General features: G+C 39.7%; 1 protein-coding gene across 1 annotated transcript in view; it reads right to left on the bottom strand.

The window, feature by feature from the left end:
- LOC116686433 (adenylate cyclase type 3) overlaps positions 1 to 21,596 on the bottom strand; it is a 66,948-nt gene that overhangs the window by 17,287 nt on the left and 28,065 nt on the right. Inside the window, exons 7-12 of the mRNA XM_032511437.1 lie at positions 21,428 to 21,586; positions 19,933 to 20,098; positions 19,541 to 19,660; positions 12,291 to 12,433; positions 10,485 to 10,646; positions 10,034 to 10,121 (exon numbers count right to left, since the gene is read on the bottom strand). Coding sequence (XP_032367328.1) covers positions 10,034 to 10,121; positions 10,485 to 10,646; positions 12,291 to 12,433; positions 19,541 to 19,660; positions 19,933 to 20,098; positions 21,428 to 21,586 — 838 coding nt within the window. The remainder of the gene's footprint in view (positions 1 to 10,033; positions 10,122 to 10,484; positions 10,647 to 12,290; positions 12,434 to 19,540; positions 19,661 to 19,932; positions 20,099 to 21,427; positions 21,587 to 21,596) is intronic.

Raw genomic sequence — 21,596 nt, 5'->3', positions numbered from 1 at the left:
TGATATCAAATAAAGGCTTGAAATATCTCTCTTTGCATGTAATGAGTCTATTTAATTTAATAGTTTCACCTTTAAGTTGAATTACTGAAATGAATAAACTTTTGCACCATATGCTAATTTTTTGAGTTTCACCTGTATAATGATGGAGTCTAGGCTCCAAAGACTGTACATTTTATTATGCTTATGTACAATAACCTTGCATAAATGCAAACCAGTCCCTCCTGATTGAAATGTGCTGTATTTTATATAGTGCTTTTCTACAGTCCCTGACAAAAGTCTTGTCGCTTATCTATTTTGTAGAAACACCTGCTATTAACCTGACTTTTAATTAATTGGTGTAAGAAATAGCTCATATGAAAAGCTAAAACCCTCCCAAATGATGTTTAATGCACTGAAATAAATTAGTTTCACTAAAAAAAGATTATTATTTAAACAAGACAGGTCAAATACATAAATATACATGTTTGTTCAATACATAAATTGAACAAATTTACTACAAATACTAAAATATGTCAGCAAATTAAATAGTGGTGCTGTGAGATTCAAATTTAATATCTTGTATGACTTCCATGAGCTTGAAGGACTGAAAGAATTCTAATGTATTGTGAAGTCATCAGGAATTGCAGAAAAGCAGTCCTGCTGCCTCCCAGAGTTCTCAATATTCTTTGTTTGGTGTTCCATGCTCCTCTTTCATCCTACCCCACATATGCTCAATGATGTTCATTGTCTGTGACTGGGCCGCCAATCCTGGAGCATCTTGATCTTCTTCGCCTTGAGGAACTTTGAAGTGGAGATGGAAGTATGCGATGGAGCACCATCCTGCTGCAGAATTTGGCCTCTTTTATGGTTGGGAATATAAGAGGTACTAGATTTCTTGGTATTTGAACTATTGATGTTGCCTTCCACCCTGCGATCTCTCGCACACCCCATTCTGGATGTAACCCAGACCATGATTTTTCCGCCACCAAACTTCATGTTTTCTGGGTGAATCTTGGATCCATGCGGGCTCCAGTAGGTCTCCTGCAATATTTGCGGCAACTGTGGTGTAATTCCAGAAGATTCCTGAAAAATCCACTTTCTTCCTTCTCCAGCGTCCATCCTTTTAGCAGGCTGTGGGCCTTGGCAATACACACGGTTTTTCAATTGTCTTTTGTTTTAGTGCTGGCTTCTGGGCACTGATTGGGCCATTTCGAGACAGAATCCGACAAACCGTTCTGGTTGACGCAGGGACTTCAGGGGACCAGGTCTGGTGGAGCTCTGCTGCAGTAGAAAATGGGCTGGCCTTGGATTTTTGAGCCAACAAACGGTCCTCTCGAGCAGTTGTCTTGCGGGGTGTGCCTGACCTGGGCTTGTCAAAAACATCTCCAGTGTCTTCAAATGTTTTTTTAATCCTCTGTACTTGACGCACGTACAAGGTGCCACCTGCTCATCAGACACACATTCATACTCCGATGACGCAGCATTGGGGGCAACTCGGATGTTCAGTGTCTTGTCCAAGCACAATTCAACATGGGACTGCAGGGCCAGGGATGTTCAATCCCTGGTCCTGCAGTCCACCAACCTTCCAATTGGCAGGCAACCGCTCTACCACTGAGCCACAGTCATCCCTACCCCTGCATGCCCTGTCGGATGCTTCATTCCCTTACCGCTGCTTGTTCTGTGGCCGGTGTGTGTTAACAAGTTTTTGTTAATCTTATAATAGATATTTGTATAATGTTAAACAATCTGAGAAATGAACGCTTCCTATCCATGAGTCTCTTGAGGGAGCTCCAGCCAACTCACAGCAGGGTCTTTGACTGTGGACAGGCTGGGCGGCAAGCCAGCGACCCCAACAAGCACCAGCTGGCTATTGCGTCAGTGTAAGCTTCTCAACTTTGATAACAATGGATACATTTGCAATTTGCCCCATATTTGCTCTACATAGTTGATTTCTTGCATAAAAGTTTCAGAAGGGAATTTAGTGATAAAACAGCTGACAGAAATGAAAATACGTTTCCAGTTGTTGGCCACAACGGCAAGCCGTGGTTGTTGTGACTGTTCCAGGGCTTTGTATTGGGGAATACAATAGTAGGCACTGCTAGTATATTATGCAGTTTCAAAAATGGCCTTTAATTCTGTAGGTGCTCGTTAGGGTAACCTGGAGGTTATTTAAACCTTGCAGCAGTGCAACTCTCCTCTCTCTGCTTGCTGCTGGTTTCTGTTGTTCCAACTCTCCATGGTTTCTCTTTTGGTTTGTTTATGTTGCTTTAGGTTGGCCTTTTGCTATGCTTTTTGGCCTTTACAACACCATCACACACTCACCTCTGTCAATCATGCACACCCTACACCACTGACTCCACTGATTTCCACATCCCATTTAGTATATAGCTAATTTGGTTATTCTGTCTAATAACTCAACTGGATTAAATAAAGTCTTATTTAAACATTTAACATGGTGTTATGTCCCTCTTTGGTGGGACCACCTGAGCCAGGTCGTGAAACTGGTAACAGTGTAAAATGAAGTTGATCACATTTATACATGTGCCACTGTTAATAGAGTGTGATGGAAAAGATACTGTAGGCTTATATTGTGATATTGATTAGTACAGATAAGCCCTGAGCATTATTTACAGTGACTGCATTTTCCCAGTTCATTCGATTGATAATGTTTCTGATCGACCTGAGCTTACAGCAGCAGTCAATACTGGCCTGCCTTCTGCATATCAATCTGAATTTCCATGACGAAGTAGGACACACAAAAACACTTTATCATGAAACTACTTTGCACTTTCATCAAAGAGGATATCACATTCACTCAGTTGGAGCATATAGTAGTAATATTCAAGACCATTCAACAAAATAATACCAATATAGTTAACCATAAACCAAATAAACATATGTGATGTCAACACCATAAGCCCATCATACACGCAGGGGCGGATTTAGTCATTTTGAGGCCTAAGGCAAACACAGGTGCTCTCTGTCTGACAGCTGTTTTGGCCAGAGTGCTGGATCATCTTCAATCATAACACATTGATCAGGGTGACTGCTATTTGCGGGGTCTAGTTGCTGAGTATTATGTGTGTCACCATCTTCGTCATTGCCATAGTTATCATCATTGACAGTGAAAGCAGCAGTTCCGTTACCATCTCCATTTGAAGGATCCTGTCAGGTTGTCTTGTATGTAGCCCCCGCATCGCTAGAGCAACCTGGGCTGACACTACTCTTCATCATGTTAGCATTGCTAGCACAAGCCCCGGCTTCTTGCTGCTCTTTAGTAACGTTAATGTTAGTGTTGTCAGTAGCCGTCGTGAAAAAGGTTGATACCTTTGCTAAAAACTTTCTGCTTTCTTCCCGCTTCTTTTTTTCAGAACCACTTCGGTAGCTTCGCTTCATTTTTCAACCGTCTGTAGCCTCCAGCTTATCGCATGCTGAGCCGTTTGTTTACAAACACACGCAGCTGCGCAGTAGGATAAGGGAATAGTCCAATGTAGTGGGGACCGGGGGGAGTTTCGCATCATGAATTAAACAATCGGATAGCACCTTAGCGTATCAATGTTTAGAGATATAAACTCAAAATAAAAAACCCAGGCCATTCCCCCCGAGAAAGGCACGGCAGCGTCTTTTTCACCTCAGATGCTTGTACTTAGGCTAACTCAGTCATTACTTTTAAAGAGCCACCATTGAAAGTATTATTACTGGGAATATAACAGCTTGGTATGGAAACAGCACTCAGCAAGACTGTACAGCCCTAAAGGGAGTAGTTAGATCAGCTGAATGTACCACTAGGAGAGCACTACCCAACCTAGAAGAAATATACATCAGGAGAGTGAAGTCCAGAGTAAAGAAAATCTCCAGAGATCCTAGTCACCCCAACTACTACCTGTTCTCCGCCCTACGCTCTGGGAAATGTTACTGCTACCTGAGGGCCAACACAGAGAGGGTGCGGAAAAGTTTTTATCCCCAAGCTATCCTGATACTGAACGACTTATTTACACATTGCACAGCAATGAAGACAGTGGACAAAGCATTTCACTACATATATTCTGTATATTTGTATGGGACTAAGAAATTTGTATTTGATTTAATGAGGATGAGGCTGAGCCTCATCCTAAACTGCTATGGTATTGCATATTAACATTTGTATCTCTCTGCAAGCATAGTATTATCTCCATTCTATAGAAATAACCAAACAGAAAAATGCACCAATCTAGTGTTGACGGTAAAACAAGAAGCACCCAAAATATAAGTAAGATAAAAAGAGAACAAATTACAATGGTGGTAAATTCAAATAATGGGACGCATGGAGAAAAAATAAAATTAGCATTGTTGCCACTGAAACAAATGAGAAAGGCTGCCTGCAGAAATGGATAAATAAAATTGAAAGACAAAAGAGAGATCTTGTCTATGTCCTCATTATAATACAAATTTGTGTTGATATGGGCACACATGAGGTTTACCTTTATATTGTTATTTGGCAAGTAAGTTATGGTGCATCTCAGCTGATGTTACAGAGTAATTCAAAAGTAATATAACTAGTAGTGTAACTAGTTTCTTTCAACAGCGAGTAATAAAGAAAGTAGTAAAGAAAGGCATTACTTTTTTTTACAGTAACAAGTAATGTGTAATCTATTACTTTTTTGAGTTACTACCCCAGCACTGATTATAATGTGTGATTATGAGCTCATACAATCTACCAGGCCATCCACGTATTGCATTTCCAGCACTGTGTACACAGCTCACCATATGAGCCTGAGTGGTCAAAGCAGCTAGTGTAAAACAGTTTAACTTACAATACATCATTCACAATAAAAGTCCCCTGTTATGAAGTTACCAGCTTAGACTTTTATTTTGAAAATCACAAATGACAATGTGCGTGTGTGTGTTTCATACTTCACTATTTAGCTCATCTCAAGACACTGTGTTATCAACTGCAATCAATGGTTGACATAGTACATAATATAACAGGATCTTTGTTCGAATTCAGCAAAAGAAAATGTGACATGTAGCTTTTGACATCAGAAGGCAAAAGTTCTGCGCCATGGTAAGAAGAACTGCAGGTCTGTCTAATCAGTAAACAGAGAGGAGACCCCTTTGATCTCAGAGATGTGGTCATTAGCTGAGGTTTGGATCTTTCTATTCAGCAAATGACCACATTACCTGTGTCTGACTGATCTGCCATTGAGGGACAGACCTGTGAAAAGAAGGCTCAAAAAGCCCAAACTATAGGTTGCATCAGTGAAATGACCGGCCTTTGCGAACGTATTGCTATATAATTAAAAAATTGACGCATATCAGCAATAAAAAAAAAATGGTTCTGTTCTTTCCTCCTGAAATATCAAGGATTTTTAATCTGGGCTTTGAATGGAGGGATGCTTGGAACTGTTGTCATTGAAACCTCACTGAGCCAAATGTGTAACTCCTATCACTTAAATGAGCAGATTGGCTGAAAGTAGGTACCCTACATTTTGATGTATAAATGGTGTATAACTAAATTATTTAAAAAATTAAAATTAAAAATTAAACAAATTATACAGTAATGAAAAAAAAACTTCAGATATAAAAACTGCTGGGATATAGCCTAATGCTAAAGTTTTTGTGAATGGTTTAAAGTTTGAATGCAATCTGTACGTGAAAGTATATAGGAGGAGAAACATTTTGAAGTGGAAAAGGCCAAAAAGTAGCGGAAGAACGGAAGAAGAAAAAAACCTTGAAAATGCATTACCTGCAGAAAATGCAGGTGAATGTTGAATAGCTAAATTGCTAAACTAAATTAAAATGGGTAAGAAGAACGTGAAGTAGTGAGGATAGTTGGAAAAGCGGGAATGGTTTTAATTAGTATGAATTTGATTAAAAAAGTTGAATAACCCCTAATATAAAACATTATGTAGATTGTAGACACCAAACTCAATTATTGACTTAAAAAGTTCAATATTGCCAAAAGATACAGAACATTGTAAGGTCTGAATCTACTTTCTGAACTGAAATTATGAATAAGTAGAGAAAACTAAAAAATGCTGTGAGAAACATGATGAAAATGCAGAAATATGAAACAAGTTGTTTGAAAAATCTGAACGCTCAAATGCATTGCACTGCTTAAAAATCTGAAAGAAAATTAAGCTTTTAAATATTTTTTTAACAAAGTCAGGTAGGGAATGAGTCCTTACCCCAAGTGAAGGAGTTTAAATACCTTGGGGTCTTTTTTGCGAGTGAGGGGACCATGGAGCGGGGAATCGGAGCTGCGGTTGCGGTATTACATTCAATTTATCTCACCATTGTGACAAAAAAGAGAGGGCTAGGAGCGCCTAGGGATCCCCCAGTCGGAGCTGGTTAATGTGGAAAGGAAGTTTGGGGTCCCCTGCTAGAGCTGCTCCCCCCGCGGCCCGATACCGGATAAGCGGACGAAGATGGATGGATGGTCAATGAGAGCGGGCTTCACATTTTTTTTAAATCCTCTTCTGCTTCAAAACGTATCTCCTCCTACATTCTTTTACATAAAAACGTGATTCAAACTTTAAACCATTCACGAAATATTCAGGTAGTCATGGTGTGCTCAGTGTTTAGATATTGTTTACAGTATTTGTAAAAAAAAGCTGTTTAAGTGTAGTGTTTGTTTCAGGATTGTTCTGCGTTTAGAATGGGTGTGTATTGCAGGAGCTAGAGTGGCTGATGATGTCACTAAAAACAAAAATCATTAATAAAAAAAATCACCTTATTTCTTTCTCCCACACCAACAATTTTTACTTGTCATGCACAAATTATACATCAAAACGTAAGTCTTCTTGTCTTGTCTCAGCCAATGTGCTTAGTTATGTGATAGGACTTATACATTTGGCTTGGTGAATTTCCGATTGACAAGAGCTTCAAATCTTTCTCCATTTGCTGCTCTGTTAAACATCGTCCACATTTCTGAGCGAAATACAGAGGGAAGAACTGTTTTCAATCGGTGCTATTCCCACATTTTTAAGTTTATCCACATAAATATTATATCCATATATTCAAAAAGGCCTTCTGGTAGGTGCTGCAGTTGTTAGCCCCCCCCCCCCATTTAATTACACAACTGAAGCCAGATGTGCAAAACTCAAACTACAGTCTGCATTACCAAAAGTCACCTGAGCTTAACAGTTCACATCTCCTGCAAAACTCATTCCAAGCCACACAACTCTAAACACACGTCTCAAAACAGGCTCAGTGCTGCCAAACACTCAGAACATTCCTCGCTGAGATAACACACACTGTCACTCAGAACACACAGAGTAAAAACACTAATGTCAAACACTAACACAGAAATTACAAATTTTTAATCTTCACAAATAATTTAATAATTTGAGTGACTTCCCACTGCTCAATAGTTTCTTTAAAGACAATTTATAGATTTTACAAGATACAAATTTTTATGTAAGGTAAACAAGAAGGAATGAAAATCAGCAGTTTGCTTCAATATAGTATTTTGTCTCTAGTAATTTATGGCATTACTGGAAACAAATGAATGGTGCATAACAGTAACAAAGAACAGTGTGACTAATCCTGCCTCTCTCCAGTATCATGCAGCAAGTTTCCTTCATCACACTGGACGTCTGCATCATCTCTAAATACTGATTAATGTTGTGTTTCCATTGCTTTCACATTACTATCTGAAAAACAGTAAGAAGGCAGTTTTACTATTGTAAGATTGTTTTTTATAGCTGTGTATGTTACCTCAGACATCTGACATGGACATATTGGTATCTTTGCTCTTTTACCTGTTTCTCTCAAACGGAACAGTGTACAAAAGACACCTGGTTAGTCTTTTAGCTGGAATTGCAATCCGCAGTGTGTGTGATAGGCACCAGACTAAAATGTATTGTGTTTTGAATGTGTGGTTAACAGTTTTGACAGCAGTGTGTTAACATTTAAACAAAGTGATGTAAATCCACAGTGTTGTACACGTTGTAGTTAAAGCCGTAAGTGTGTAGAGTTTTGAAAACTGTGTTCTAGCAATGAAAAACAAACTAGAGTTTGGTCCACGTGAACTGCTGCAGTGGAGACTGTAGTTAGAGTTTTGCACATGTGACTCCAGTTGTGCCCACTGTGGTTTAGCACTAAAAAAAACTGTAATCATAAGATAGTCAGGATGAGCCAAAAAATACAGCCTCAACCTGAAAAAAGTGGAATAGGAGTGAAAAAGTCACTGATAAGCCACAGCACAGCAGATCCGCTGGTTACATTTTGAGTTACCAGCATCAGACTATTGTGAACAAACACAATATTGTGCTTGACTCCACAGTAAATGTGTTGTTTTAAATAATTATTGTGCACAGGTGTGTCCTAATTAACAAAAAGAAACTTAGTCACTCAATGTTGCGTATCACACAGCGTGGCACAAACACTTCAACAAACGCGTCAGTCGCACTGATCTCGCTGTAAATGTGTAAATCACAATGCTTATCTTTAGATCACTAGCAATATCACATTCCCATCAGCCAGGCACAATATCTGACCATAATTACGCTTGTTTTCCATAAACTGTCGTTGCTTTAGCTTTTTATTTTCATTGCAACCCTGGTAGTGGTAAGCGATCTTAAGAGCAAATGCAAAATATAAAAATATAATTCATACCGATGTGCTCATTGGCAACACCCAGCTCAAGAAGCCGACATATAGCCTATACAAAATCCCGTAGGCTAAACTCACTCAGCAAACATTTGAATATGTTTTTATATTTATTAATTTAAGGGCAAAATCACCATCACCAAACCCACCAGACTCCATTTCAATAATCAGTACTTTTATCATTGTAAAAGACATCTATAGGTGATTCACTCCGCTTAAAATCTATATCTTTCATAAAAGATACCCATCAGGGAATGTTAACGGGGTTGTCGGTCTCTAAATGTTTTTCCTTTTATGAGCACACCTCTCTCTCTCACTCTCTCTCTACAGGTCCAGCTGATCTTCTAAGAAAGGTGACATCGTTATCAACCCAGTATTGATTGGTCAGTAGGCGGTGCTTTTACACAAGTTGATCTCTATCTCCAACATAACCTGCTCATGACCAGGTTTGGTGTTCAGCATTAGTTACTGCTGCAATTTAAACCAGTAACAAGTGATCCACAATTATGATAAAGAAAACCCTGGGTTGAACCTGAAGTTACCTCGTTAACGCTAAATATTGCTTTGTAGATAGGCTTTCTCTCTGGGCCAGTTTATCGTCGCCAAAAAACAAAAACAAATTTTTTTTACACAATGCCATGATCTTTTTTTTTAATCAACTTTACCTATATTAGTTAAGACTTTAGTTAGGAAGTAGTAATGTTGCAGTGCAATGAATGCATTTTTTTTTAGGTGTTACCAATATTTTTATTAACCCACCAGTGATAGTTAAGTCAAAAGAAGTATAGCATATTAATCACGCTTTACGATGCCCCTTGACCCCATATGTCACCGAACATACAACTCTCCACAGTAGCTTCTACACACATCAGACTGCTCGGTTATAACTCGACTGATATTTCTTCGATGGAAAAAGAGATGTAAAGGATAGCAGTGTTTTAGGGTTTGCACTGTATAGATTAGCCCAGAAGACTTCAGCTTATGGCAGAACATTGTTGAAACGGAGCAGCTAGTATTGGTAGTGAGAACAAAAAGTTAGTGGACTGACAATTCATCACTGCACCTTACGCTGCAACGCAAAGGGTGTGTGTGTCAGAAATCAAAAGGAGAGGAGAAAATCTCAACCATACTGTAAATGACAGCACAAGACTAGACTGTCACACTGAGCTGAAATGGAGTTGAATATTCGATTCCAACCCTAATATTGTCTATTCATTAATTTACTCAACTCCCACAATCCATATTTAAATGCTTCTCATGGAAAATACTGATATATACTATATATTTACACTACTGGTCAAAAGTTTGGGGTGCACTTCATTATAGACAGAATACCAGCTAAGATCAGTTGCATTGTTTTTTGTAAAATTGTAAGTGACCCCAAACTTTTGACCGGTAGTGTATATAATAAGATAATTTTGTAATCGGTTGACAGCCCTAATAAAAATGTTTTGTAACTTACTCTAGGGAAGATGGCGGCCAGAGAACAGATTGTCAGGATGAGCAGGAGGACTTCTCCCACTGCAAAGGTTATGTAGTTTGCCGTCAGCCTGTTCCACAACACATGAACACACAAAAAAAACTTTCAGAGAAATATCATGGTAGCAGTCAACCAGTCCAGATTCTTGGACTGCATGCAGGCAGAAAACAATACTGAAGAGAGCAATATTGCAGTGAGTTGGGTTGTGCAAAAACATTTAAGATCCCAATAGTAGAATACCACTAACAATACATAGTAAATAAATTTAACCAAAGAGATAATGTTGCCAATTTATAATTTGTGTCCAAAGACTGTGAGCTTAGGTTTGTTTATTTTGCTTTTTGGATATGTGTTTCAGCCAGAGCCGGACATAAATGGAACATACCCACACTTTTAAAAAAGGGTGAGATTATTCCTGGCCTTGTACACTAACCAGGGGTCTATGAGGGCCTCCATAGCTGCAGTAAAGAGCAGGACCACACAGGAGCAGCAGAAGGCAGCTCCGCTCTGTTTCTCCTTCTCCACAGAGTAACGAGTCTCCAGGTCCGGATCCACAAACCTCAAGGAGAGCCTGTTGGTGTGTTTTCCCTTTAGACTGATGAGACAAGAGAACCTCAGCACTTATATCAAATTTTAAATATTGGTATTACATTACACACAACACATATTGTCACAGTTTTGTTTTAGGAAAAATCATGCTACAATGTATTGAAAACTGATGCAATCTACTTGACCTAACACAACACGGTCTTTTGCATTTGGTGCAAATTTGGGAGTAAACCGCTACTTTGCTTTGCGCGGCTGGGTATAAAAACTTTACTTTGTACTAGTGATGTGACCAGACACTTAGCTCACGAGACATGACACAATATTGGGTTCACAAGAACAAGATCAGTTTTTCATGTGATAAACAATTTTGTAATTTTTTTCAAAATACATACAACAAAATAACTAACTGTAAACCAAATAAACATATGACAACACCACAAACCCATCCATCTCTTTCCAGCAGAAAGCTTCTTAGGAGCCCTCCAGAAAGTTTAAGTACTTTCCCTATTTTCCCATGAAGACATCTAATCTGGAAAACCACTTGTATGACACCTTTTATTAAAAGCAGCCACCCTTGCCATCTCACAAGCCCACTCTTGAATTGACGGCACCTCTTTATTCCTTCATCCATCCTCTTAAAAAGATTTGCCTGGCTATCATTAAAACTAGTTTGGACCCAACTTCTTATGTGCTTATCTATTCCATTTAGGATTGATCCATCTCCTAGAACAAATAATATTGGGCTGAATGGGTCTCAGTCTAAAATTCCTGGACCTTATCACAGGACATGAAGTCATTGTCCGTCCTCTGTCTTTCACTTCCAACAATTTGGTGAGGATTTCAAACCAAGTCTAAACAATCTTGAGGGACCTCAATCCAAACACCAATTCCAATGAAGTTTGGATATTGTGTAAAACACAAATAAATACAGAATACAATGATATTCAAATACTTTTCAACCTACAGTATATTCATTTGAATACACTACAAAGACAAGATATTGAATGTTCAAACTGAAATATTCACTGGTTTTGAATTTGATGCCTGCAACATGTTACAAAAAATGTCGATGTAAATGGACTGTTCATATATAGCGCTTTCAAGTCCCAACAACTACTCAAAGCGCTTTTACATAGTACAGGAACCATTCATCATTCACACACATTCATACACTGGCTGAGGCTGCCATACAAGCTGCCAACTGTTCATCAGATAAACACTCACACACATTTACACACCGCTGGAGCAGCATCAACGGCAATTCACGGTTCAGTGTCTTGCCCAACAACATGCACTAAGGACAGACAATCCTGGATGACCTGCAATTTCCTAAGCTTAAACTCAGACAAAACCGAAGTTATTGTACCTGGCCCCAAACACCTCCAAAGCTCATTATCTAAAGATAGGGCTACTCTGGATAGAATTTCACTGGCGCAATCAATAGCACCCCCTAAGAAATTTCAAAGTAGATTCTGCAGTGCCTTTCACCTAGACATATGAGATTTGGTATGCTTCATGTCCAAACTTACATAAAAGTCTAACTTAAGTCTAACTTGTGCATGCAGGGTCCAATAGTCAGGAAAGTACACAGCTGCAACAATTAGGAGCTGGCTGCACCCCCGATATGCGCAGAGTGCAAGGGTCCGTTCATCGCTGCTTGCAGCTTAAATTAAGATTACAGTTCACTTACGCTTGGACTGTCTCTCTCTCCAGCAGAGCCTCATTAAGCAGTTTGTTGAGCTCCTGTTCATTCTCCTGAGCATCAATCACCCTTTCAGCCAGGTCCCGCAGTCGCAACCTTCTCCGAGGGTTAGGGAAAGATGGATTCACCACCTGAAGTCCCAGAAAGAAAAAAATGGAGAATGGTACACCCATATATTACATTTTTGTAATGTAATTTTGTATATGTATTTACTATATCAATGCCATGTCAGCAATTATGTTAGTCATCTTGTCCATCCTAATACTTCAATCCACAGTAAGAAACCTTTGTTAAACATTTACACTTGAACACTTTGTTTCATGATAAAGAAACCAATGTGCCAGATATTCATGAAATTTGTAGTAGATGTAGTAGTTTATTACAGGTTAATAACTAATGTTACAATTGAGCCCAAATTTCACCTAGTACAGAATAAATATTCAAATCTAATAGCAATGACATTTCCTTCGCACATTTACACTGTGCAGAGGATGCACCCCTTAAATTTTGGACACTCCATGAGCTTTAACCTTGTCCCGCCTTTAGGACAAAATGTCAACATTGAACACAAGATCATCTCAGTCTCATTTAATCAATGTGCTTAGAAAATTTAAAGTCATAAATCCTGGCGGGTTCCAGTTTGGGTTCAGGAGGCAGACACCGTCTCCACATTTAAGAGTAGGCCTAAGACTTTCCTCTTTGATAAAGCTTATAGTTAGGGCTGGCTCAGGAGAGTCCTGAACCATCCCTTAGTTACGCCGCTATTGGCAAAGAGATAACTGTTGTTGTGATGAAGCACTATATAAATAAAATTGAATTCTCTTCCTCTCATATCCACCTCCTCTAGACAGAGGGATGGTTATGTCTTTCTCTCTCTCTCTCTCGTCCACCTCCTCTAGACAGAGGGATGGATATATCTCTCTCTCTCACACCCACCTCCTCTAGACAGAGGAATGGATCTCTCTCTCTCTCTCTCACACCCACCTCCTCTAGACAGAGGGATGGATCTCTCTCTCTCTCTCTCTCTTCCCATCTCCTCTAGACAGAGGGATGGATATATCTCTCTCTCTCTCTCCTCATCCACCTCCTCTAGACAGAGGGATGGATCTCTTTCTCTCTCTCTCTCTCTCTCTCTCTTCCCATCTCCTCTAGACAGAGGGATGGGATCTGGTTGGGGAGAGTTCTAGCCTGGCCAGGCTCAAGACGGCGCAATTTCCACGAGTAGGCTACCACGAATAGGACAGGATAGGATCATAGAGATACAGCAATTCCTGTTTTTCTCTTTTATGAGGCAAAAAAGTGGCTGATAAAAAGTGACTGTGGCAGGTGGATTTTTAAATCAAAAAAGTTACTTCGCTTCCGGTGACAAGATATGTGTGAGACGCATTTCTCAGAGCTCCTGCAAAATCCGACTTAATTACAAACGAAAAGGGAAAAACAGCTTTAACCACGCTGATATCTGTGGATACACTGAAGAGAAACCTTAGGACCATAAATAAGCTAGAGAGCACGGACATAATTATCCAAATGGCCGAAAAACTACAAAAATTCAGACACGAAGCGACGCTAATGCTACAACCTGCTAACCTCGAGGCAGCAACAACAGAAGACGCCGACCCATTGTTAACCTGGGCTCTGGTGAGCCAAATACGAACAGTGAAGAAATGAAAGCAGACATTTTGCGGTCAGTGGAGAGGAGATATCGCTAAGTCATAAAGACAACTTAAAGGTGCATTAGCGGATGATTTCCAAGCTATAAAATCCGAACTGCAAGCGGTCCGCTCTGAAATTGCTAGCAACTCAAAGGCCATACAAGCTGAAGTGGATATCAAAAACAGGTTCTGGACTTAAATGTTTATCAACGTGGTCAGACGAAGTCACTTCACTACAGTCTACTGTTACAAGTTTGCAGAAGGAAATGTCAACGCTCAAGGATAATGTGAGGTCTAAGGGAAGAATGCGAAGATCCATATCCGCATCGCGGCATTGAAGAACACCCGGTTCAGCTCCCACAGGCGGTGGCAAAAATCATCAAAGAAGTGCTACAGATGACCGAGATATAAAGGTAGACCGCTCACATCGTACACCCATCGGAGAGGACCTAGAGATCGGAGCTACGAGTCATCATCGCCAATTACATCACACGGAGACGCGGCGGAGATCCTGAGGAGAGCTCGTAGCAGAGCTCCGCTCTCTTACATGGGCACCGTGTTTCTTCTTCCCCACTACACGACAAGCGTAGCCAAAGCCAGCTACTTTCACGGATGCGAAAGGCCTACGTGGGATCAAAGAGCCCGCTACGGCCTCCTCTACCCAGCCCGATTTCGGATTACATACCATAATGAAGAAAGGAATTCCTCGACCCCAATTGGCCATGGATTTTGTCCGAACAATATTATTTCAACAGAGAAACACGATAAAGGTACCGTGTACCTGTAGTTACAATGTTATCAGGAAAATCCCAATGCTATGGCTATCGTTCATATAGCTTCCTCATAAGGTTTATATGATAATTTCATAGTTTTAAGGTAATGAGCAATTCAGCTGTTTAATTTAGATCCCTTTTTCGGTAAGTTTTGCAGGAGCTGGCATAGTAATGTGGAGTTTCTGTGGCTACCTTATCTCCCCCATTAGGAATTTGGCCCACTCCCCAATCGACTACATATCTAGCACATCCCTGCCACCATATTCAATCTTGTTGTGCACTTTGCGGCTTCTATTGGCTGCTAGGGACTATGTCCCAAGTACTTTCTACAATAGGTATCTTTTCTCTGTTTGCCCAGTTCTGGTTCCTCTGTTCCCCGGGTACCTTGCACAATTTCTTTTTGCAAATTTTTTTGTTTTTGTTGTTATTGTTTCGCTCCATCACACACCCATTCTACCCGGCGATCCAGAAAGGGTGGGCACTGTGTCAAACATTGTTTTATTCCTCCCTGTTTGTTATTGTGGTCAAGCTGTACACATTCCTAATTCTCACATAGATAAGGTGATGTTAACAAAAGGTCTGGTTACCACTTCTGTTATACTCCGATAAGTCGATGATAGACCATGTAGAGTTATGGGTGACCCACTTAAAATCGTATCTTTAATGTAAAAGGATTACATAACCCAGCTAAGAGGAAATATTGACTCAACTAAAACAACTTATTGTCTAATTGCCTTTTTGCAAGAAACCCACCTATCTGATACAGAGCATGAAAATTAAAAAATCCTGGCAGATAAAGCTTATTACTCATCCCACAGATCTGGGAATAAAAAGGTGTTTTCATTCTCAACATCGGCAGGTCAACTTTACACAAACTCTATTACATAAGGACACAGAGGGGAGATATATTTTATTTATGGTACAATTGATGGCATTAAGTATCCCTACTTAATGTATATGCACCCAATAGGACCGCCTGACTTCATAAGATCACTGTTTAAGATAATTTTACAACACACTCTGGGCTGCTGTTAATGGTGGAGACTTCAACTGCACTTTATCACAAATATTAACAGATTACCCACCCCAAAAACTCCCCTCTCCAAAATGGGCAGGATGCTCAAACATCAATTACAGAGACGGGTATGCTGACGTCTGGAGAAGTAAGTTCCCCAGAACTAAAGACTTTACCTTCTATTCAAGTGACATGCTCCTACTCTAGGATCGATTATTTCTTTACGCCAACGTCAGAACACATAGAATTGTAGATATTGATACTACCCATTACTATTTCTGATCATGCACCTATCTTACTAAATTGGACTATAGGACATAGACTAACATCCAAACAATGGAGGCTTAACACATCCCTCCTTAACGACAAAGTATTCACGGCATTTATTACAGAGGAACTTAGGATATACCTAGAAATCAATAATACTCCGGACACGACTCCTCTAATATTATGGGATTGTGCCAAAGCATTCCTTCGAGGCCGCATAATATCCTTCACGGCTGCGAGGAAAAAACAGAAGAATGCTAAACAAAAAGACCTAGAGAATAAAATTAAAGACCTAGAACTTGAACATAAAAAATACACCTCAATTAAAATCCTGAAGGAGCTAAATGCATCCCGCAGACAACTAAATAGCCTATTATCGGATAAAGTAGAGGGTAATCTGAGGTTTACTAATCAAAAATACTATGAATATGGCCAGAAGGCTAGCAGATTACTGGCTTATAGACTGAGGAAACAGCAGTCCTCCAACATGGTTCATAAATAAAATCCAAGATTCCTGGTACAAACCTGACGAAATTGCAGAAACCTTCGCAAATTTTTACAAATCATTTATACAAACACTGATACGTGTAACATGACCATGAGCTCATAGATTTTAAAAGATATAAAGTTAAACCACCTAACGGATGAGGCGGTGCGTACATTAGATCAACATTGTGGAATGGGAAATTAACAGACGATTAAATCACTAAAGAATAACAAAAGCCCGGCCCAGATGGATTTACAAACGACTTCTATAAAACCTTTCTAGATCCTTTGACCCCTCTACTATTAAACGCATACCATCACGCTTTAAACTCCAAAACTAGGGCACCCTCTTGGACGGAAGCCACTATTGTAGTGATCCATAAAGAGGGTAAAGACCACAACTGCCATCTATAGACCTATATCGCTGCTGATACAGACTCACGTATACTCACCTCAATCCTGCAAACCGACTTAATAAATTTATTACCCAAATCATACACCCCGATCAGACCGATTTATTACAGGTCGGCATTATGCTAATAATGTGAGCGCCTATTGAATCTATCAAGCGCCCAAAAAGAAAGAAAGATTGAATCAGCATCATCTCCTTAGATGCTCAAAAAGCGTTTACAGAGTTCCTGGCAATATTTATTCTACTTGAAACGTTTCGGATTTGGCCCACATTTCATGATTGGGTCAAACACTCTACTCATCCCCACAAGCAGCAGTCAAAGTTAATGGCTTCAGATCGGCTATATCTCATTAGGAAGGGGCTGTAGACAGGGTGCCCACTCTCACCCCTCCTATTCCCATCAGCATTGAGCCGCTAGCCCAAATCATTAGGATGATATCAATATCAAAGGATAGAAATCAATAGGAAATGCACAAAATTTCACTATATGCTGATGATGTGCTAGTGTATTTGACGGACCCTAAATCAACAATTCCCACCTGAAAAAGCTTTTCCTCCCAATACGGGTTCTACTCAGGTTACAAAACCAACATTGACAAAACGGAAGCTATGGATGTAAACGACACAATCCCCGATTCCATAAAGATCAGAGGTTTTAAGTGGCCTAAGATCGGGATCAAATATTTAGGAATTCAAATACCTCCATGTTCGAATACTACTATAGGCGAATATGGCAAACTCCTACGAATCATAACACAACTTAGAGCGCTGGGATACACTCCCTATCTCGCTGTTAGGCCGAATTGAAGTGCCGTATGAATGTCCTACCGAGATTTCTATATCTATTCCAGATGCTACCGTAGAGATCCCCAAATCCCTTCGACACTTTAGATAAATGTTAACGGGATTATTTGGCAAAAAAACGACCTAGAATCAACTGAAAACCCTGCAATTACCCAAACCTAAAGGTGGTCTCAAACTTCCAAACTTTAATTCTACTATTGGGCGGCACAACTCAGACCCTTATGTCATGGATACAGGATACTGAAGATACTCGTTGGCTGGAAATAGAGAAGCAAGAGCTCAAAACCTATACAAACATTACCCTTTTTAGATGTCCCCGCAAAGGACATGTCAATCTGGACAAGAAACACCCTCAAAGTATGGTACAAAATACAATCAGTCTTTAAATTACCAAAACAGATTTCACTTTTATCAAATATAGGACATATGAAAACATTTATACCGAATAACTTAGACTCTGGATTTAAAAACTGGTCTTACTATGAACTATCTCATATTCACCAACTAATTGATAAAGGAAATCTCAAAACCTTCGAACAGTTGAAAATTGAATTTGGGCTCCCTAAATCGGATTTCTACAGATATTTACAACTTAGAACCTTTCTGATGGCACATGATGATTGGACTAAACTTCTTGAACCCACACCTATAGAAAATTTCCTAATAGATATACAAAGGGGAAAGGGGAACAATAAAGTAATTAGTAAAATATATGACCTGTTTCTCTCCATGACCATACACGACTCTACGAACATAAAACGTAAATGGGAGAGTGAATTACAGGCCTCAATAACTGGGGACGCTTGGGACGAAATCTGCACAGAAGCACATTTGACAACAAACTCTAATACATGGAGAGAATTCAAGTGGAAAATAATAATCCGGTTTTTCAGAACACCAGCGATAACCAGTAAATGTACCCCGCACAACCCACATGCTGGAGGAACTGCGGGACTTGGAACGCCAACCATACTCATATTCTGTGTGTTTGCCCTAAATTAGTGAATTTTGGAAGACATCTTTGTTGCCCTCAAGATAATTTTCAGAAAAATATTCCAAAACCCCCTTGGTTGCAATTCTAGGAGTAATACCCGATGGAATAGACAGAATGGCTGATAGATATCTCCTGAGAATTTTGTTGACTGCAGCATTGAAGTGTATAACTATCAGATGGCTGAAAGCATCACCTCCAACATATAACATATGGGTTCAGAAGGTTTGGGACATTTATTTGATGGAAAAAATCACATATTCCTTAAGGCTCCAAGAAGCTACTGTCAATACGAGATGGAAGTCTGTTACACCGCTACTAATCCAATGATGTAATTGGTGAATCACCCTCCTGCATTTGTTTGCTCTGCTGGACCAACCTAAAATGCCGTGGCACCTAAGACTATGTGGACCACTTTATCTCTAGGAGGATCTAACTGTAAGCTTGCATTATTTTTTAATTGCGACTTTTGTGTGTTGTTTTTGTTTAGTTGTTTTGTATTCATTCTCGCACCTGATAAGAATACTTATTATCTCACCTCCCGATGCCACGATTAATGTAACTAGTAAAGGCCAACATGAGTCGGAAGTTTGTATTCATGTTTGTATGTTGTTATCGAAAAAATAAATAAAAATAAAGTTCAAAAAAAAAAAAGTTAACTTCAGGCCCTGTATACATAGCCTTTATACCGCTTATAAATTTAACAGTGCGAGGGAGTCTAATTGCCAAAGACTTACATATCAACCTACTATATGCACCATGTTAATTACATCCTCTTTAAATGAAGTCTCTCCTGATGGAAGTGTAATTCTAATCTAAGAAGTGATTTCTTGGTTACCCTCGTATCCAGTTCTTCAGGTTCTTCTGGTGTCGTGCAGGCTGTGTTAACACTGCCATTACACTCTGTGGTGTTGATCAAGAGTGGGGAGTTTCCATTGGAAGAGGTAACAGACAACTTCTAATGTGAAACAAGCAAACAGGAAATAATGAGTGATTATTATGTAATGTCACATTTTTCTTTATTTCTTTTTACATTCCTGAACATATGCATGTATTGTGAATGCTGGACATACAGTATCTTACATTTTTATATTCAATTCAAATATAGCTTTGAGTAACAAGAATGTTTTCCAATGTGATGTTAAATGTAACATTTTTCTGGCTGAATGAGACACCAACATTTGAATTTCCAAATATTTGCAGTGTGGGTGTGTGGCAGGGTTGACTCACTACACCATTGATGCCATTCTTCCCCACAGGTCCTTTAGGAACAACCACTAGGTAAGTCTCGATGCCCCTCTCCCTCAGGTAGTCACAGCGGTCACCTCCGTTCCCTGGCTCAGCATCAAACTCACCATGAAGACACTCCATGGTGCTGTGTGAGATGTGGACGCGACTGTTCCACACATACAAAGGTGATTAATCTACAAATCATTGATCTAACAACTACATGAAATCTACAGAAAGTGCTTCTGTGGATTTCATTGAGCCGTGAATAGTCCTTATGACATGATCATTTCCTAATAATTTGAATATGTGGTATAATGTTGCTGTGTGCATTTAGTCATCTTGATGCTCCTATACAGAGTGATAAATTGAAACATTCTACCTAATGAACACAGTGTAAACATTTGGGACTTAAGTGCAACACAGAGTGGAAATGTTAAGTTGTGGCAGTATATTCTCATTTTTCATGACATTTGAGTAGAACTGGTGGAGGAGTTCCACAAACAGGGCCTGAGCGCATGGTGCATGCCCATTAAATGCCTGTTGGGCAAAAAAAGAAGAAACCTTTTGCTGGAGAGTGTGGAAAACATGAGATATAGGGGGAAAAAACAGCTTCATGAAAAAAAACAGTGTTACAGGCACGCTGTCATTTCAAATTGAAGACAAACGACAGCCACGTTACTGATTAGAGTAGATAATTGTAATGTTTTTGTGGTACGTCAGTGTTTATAATGGATGTGTTTACCAGGCAGCCTGCTTTCCTTAAATTTCACTCTCTTCTTCTCTACTACTTCTTGCTTATTCCCATATTATTTTGTTTGTACACCCTCTGGTGCTCCACAAAGCATAAACGTCTCCATGCATGCTCGTAGCTCGCGCCAGTAACAGAGCCCCGAGGCCGGCGTAGATATATCCAAAACTTAAGACCGGACAAAGGCCAGTACACAAATAAAAAGATCAAACAGCTGAGAAAGTAACTCCAACTTTTTAAGCGGCAGTTCAGGGGAGAGTGGGCAAACAACGATGAGAAAAACTGGTTGGCAGAACACCGCGGCATCTTTAGGAAGGAACTTATGACTCTTCTTAGAGTAGAGTGGCAACGGAGGTGGACTAAAGAGAGAACCAGGAAATGCACTGCCTTCCTAGCAAATTACCGTATTTCGACAAACACAGGTTGTGTCAGAATAATAATTCTGTGCGAATCGGCATCTCTGTGCTAAGGATTGGCAATTATAGATGAAAATTCTGATAGAGCCTCGACATATTTTTTGAATTATGTCAGTATCCGGAGTAAAATACAGCTTGAAACACAGACGTGGTTGGGTAATTTTTAAATCACACAAGGTCCCCTGGTAATACTAGTCCGTTTAGAATAGCGTTGTGGACATCATTTTAAAAATGTTATAATAGTGCACACATTGCTCCAACAGTGGATTCAAGTAACCTTTTTAAAAACGTGACCAAAAGTAAGGTTCCAACTAGATTAGAATGTTCTTACCCTGGTATCCCTCCAGCCTCCATTTTGTTGGCTACAGTGACATCTGTGGACCAGACGTCGTACTGCCAGCGTTTCTGACCCAGCACTCCCCCCAGGACTGTACCACTGTGCACTCCAACCCGCATGTCAACATCTGTCTGAGTTTTCTCCCGGACATACCTGTTTTTGA

Source organism: Etheostoma spectabile, unplaced genomic scaffold (assembly GCF_008692095.1).
Source record: "Etheostoma spectabile isolate EspeVRDwgs_2016 unplaced genomic scaffold, UIUC_Espe_1.0 scaffold376, whole genome shotgun sequence".
Lineage (NCBI taxonomy): Eukaryota > Metazoa > Chordata > Actinopteri > Perciformes > Percidae > Etheostoma > Etheostoma spectabile.
The sequence above is the reverse complement of the archived record's forward strand: the minus strand, read 5'-3'. Positions and strand labels throughout refer to the sequence as shown.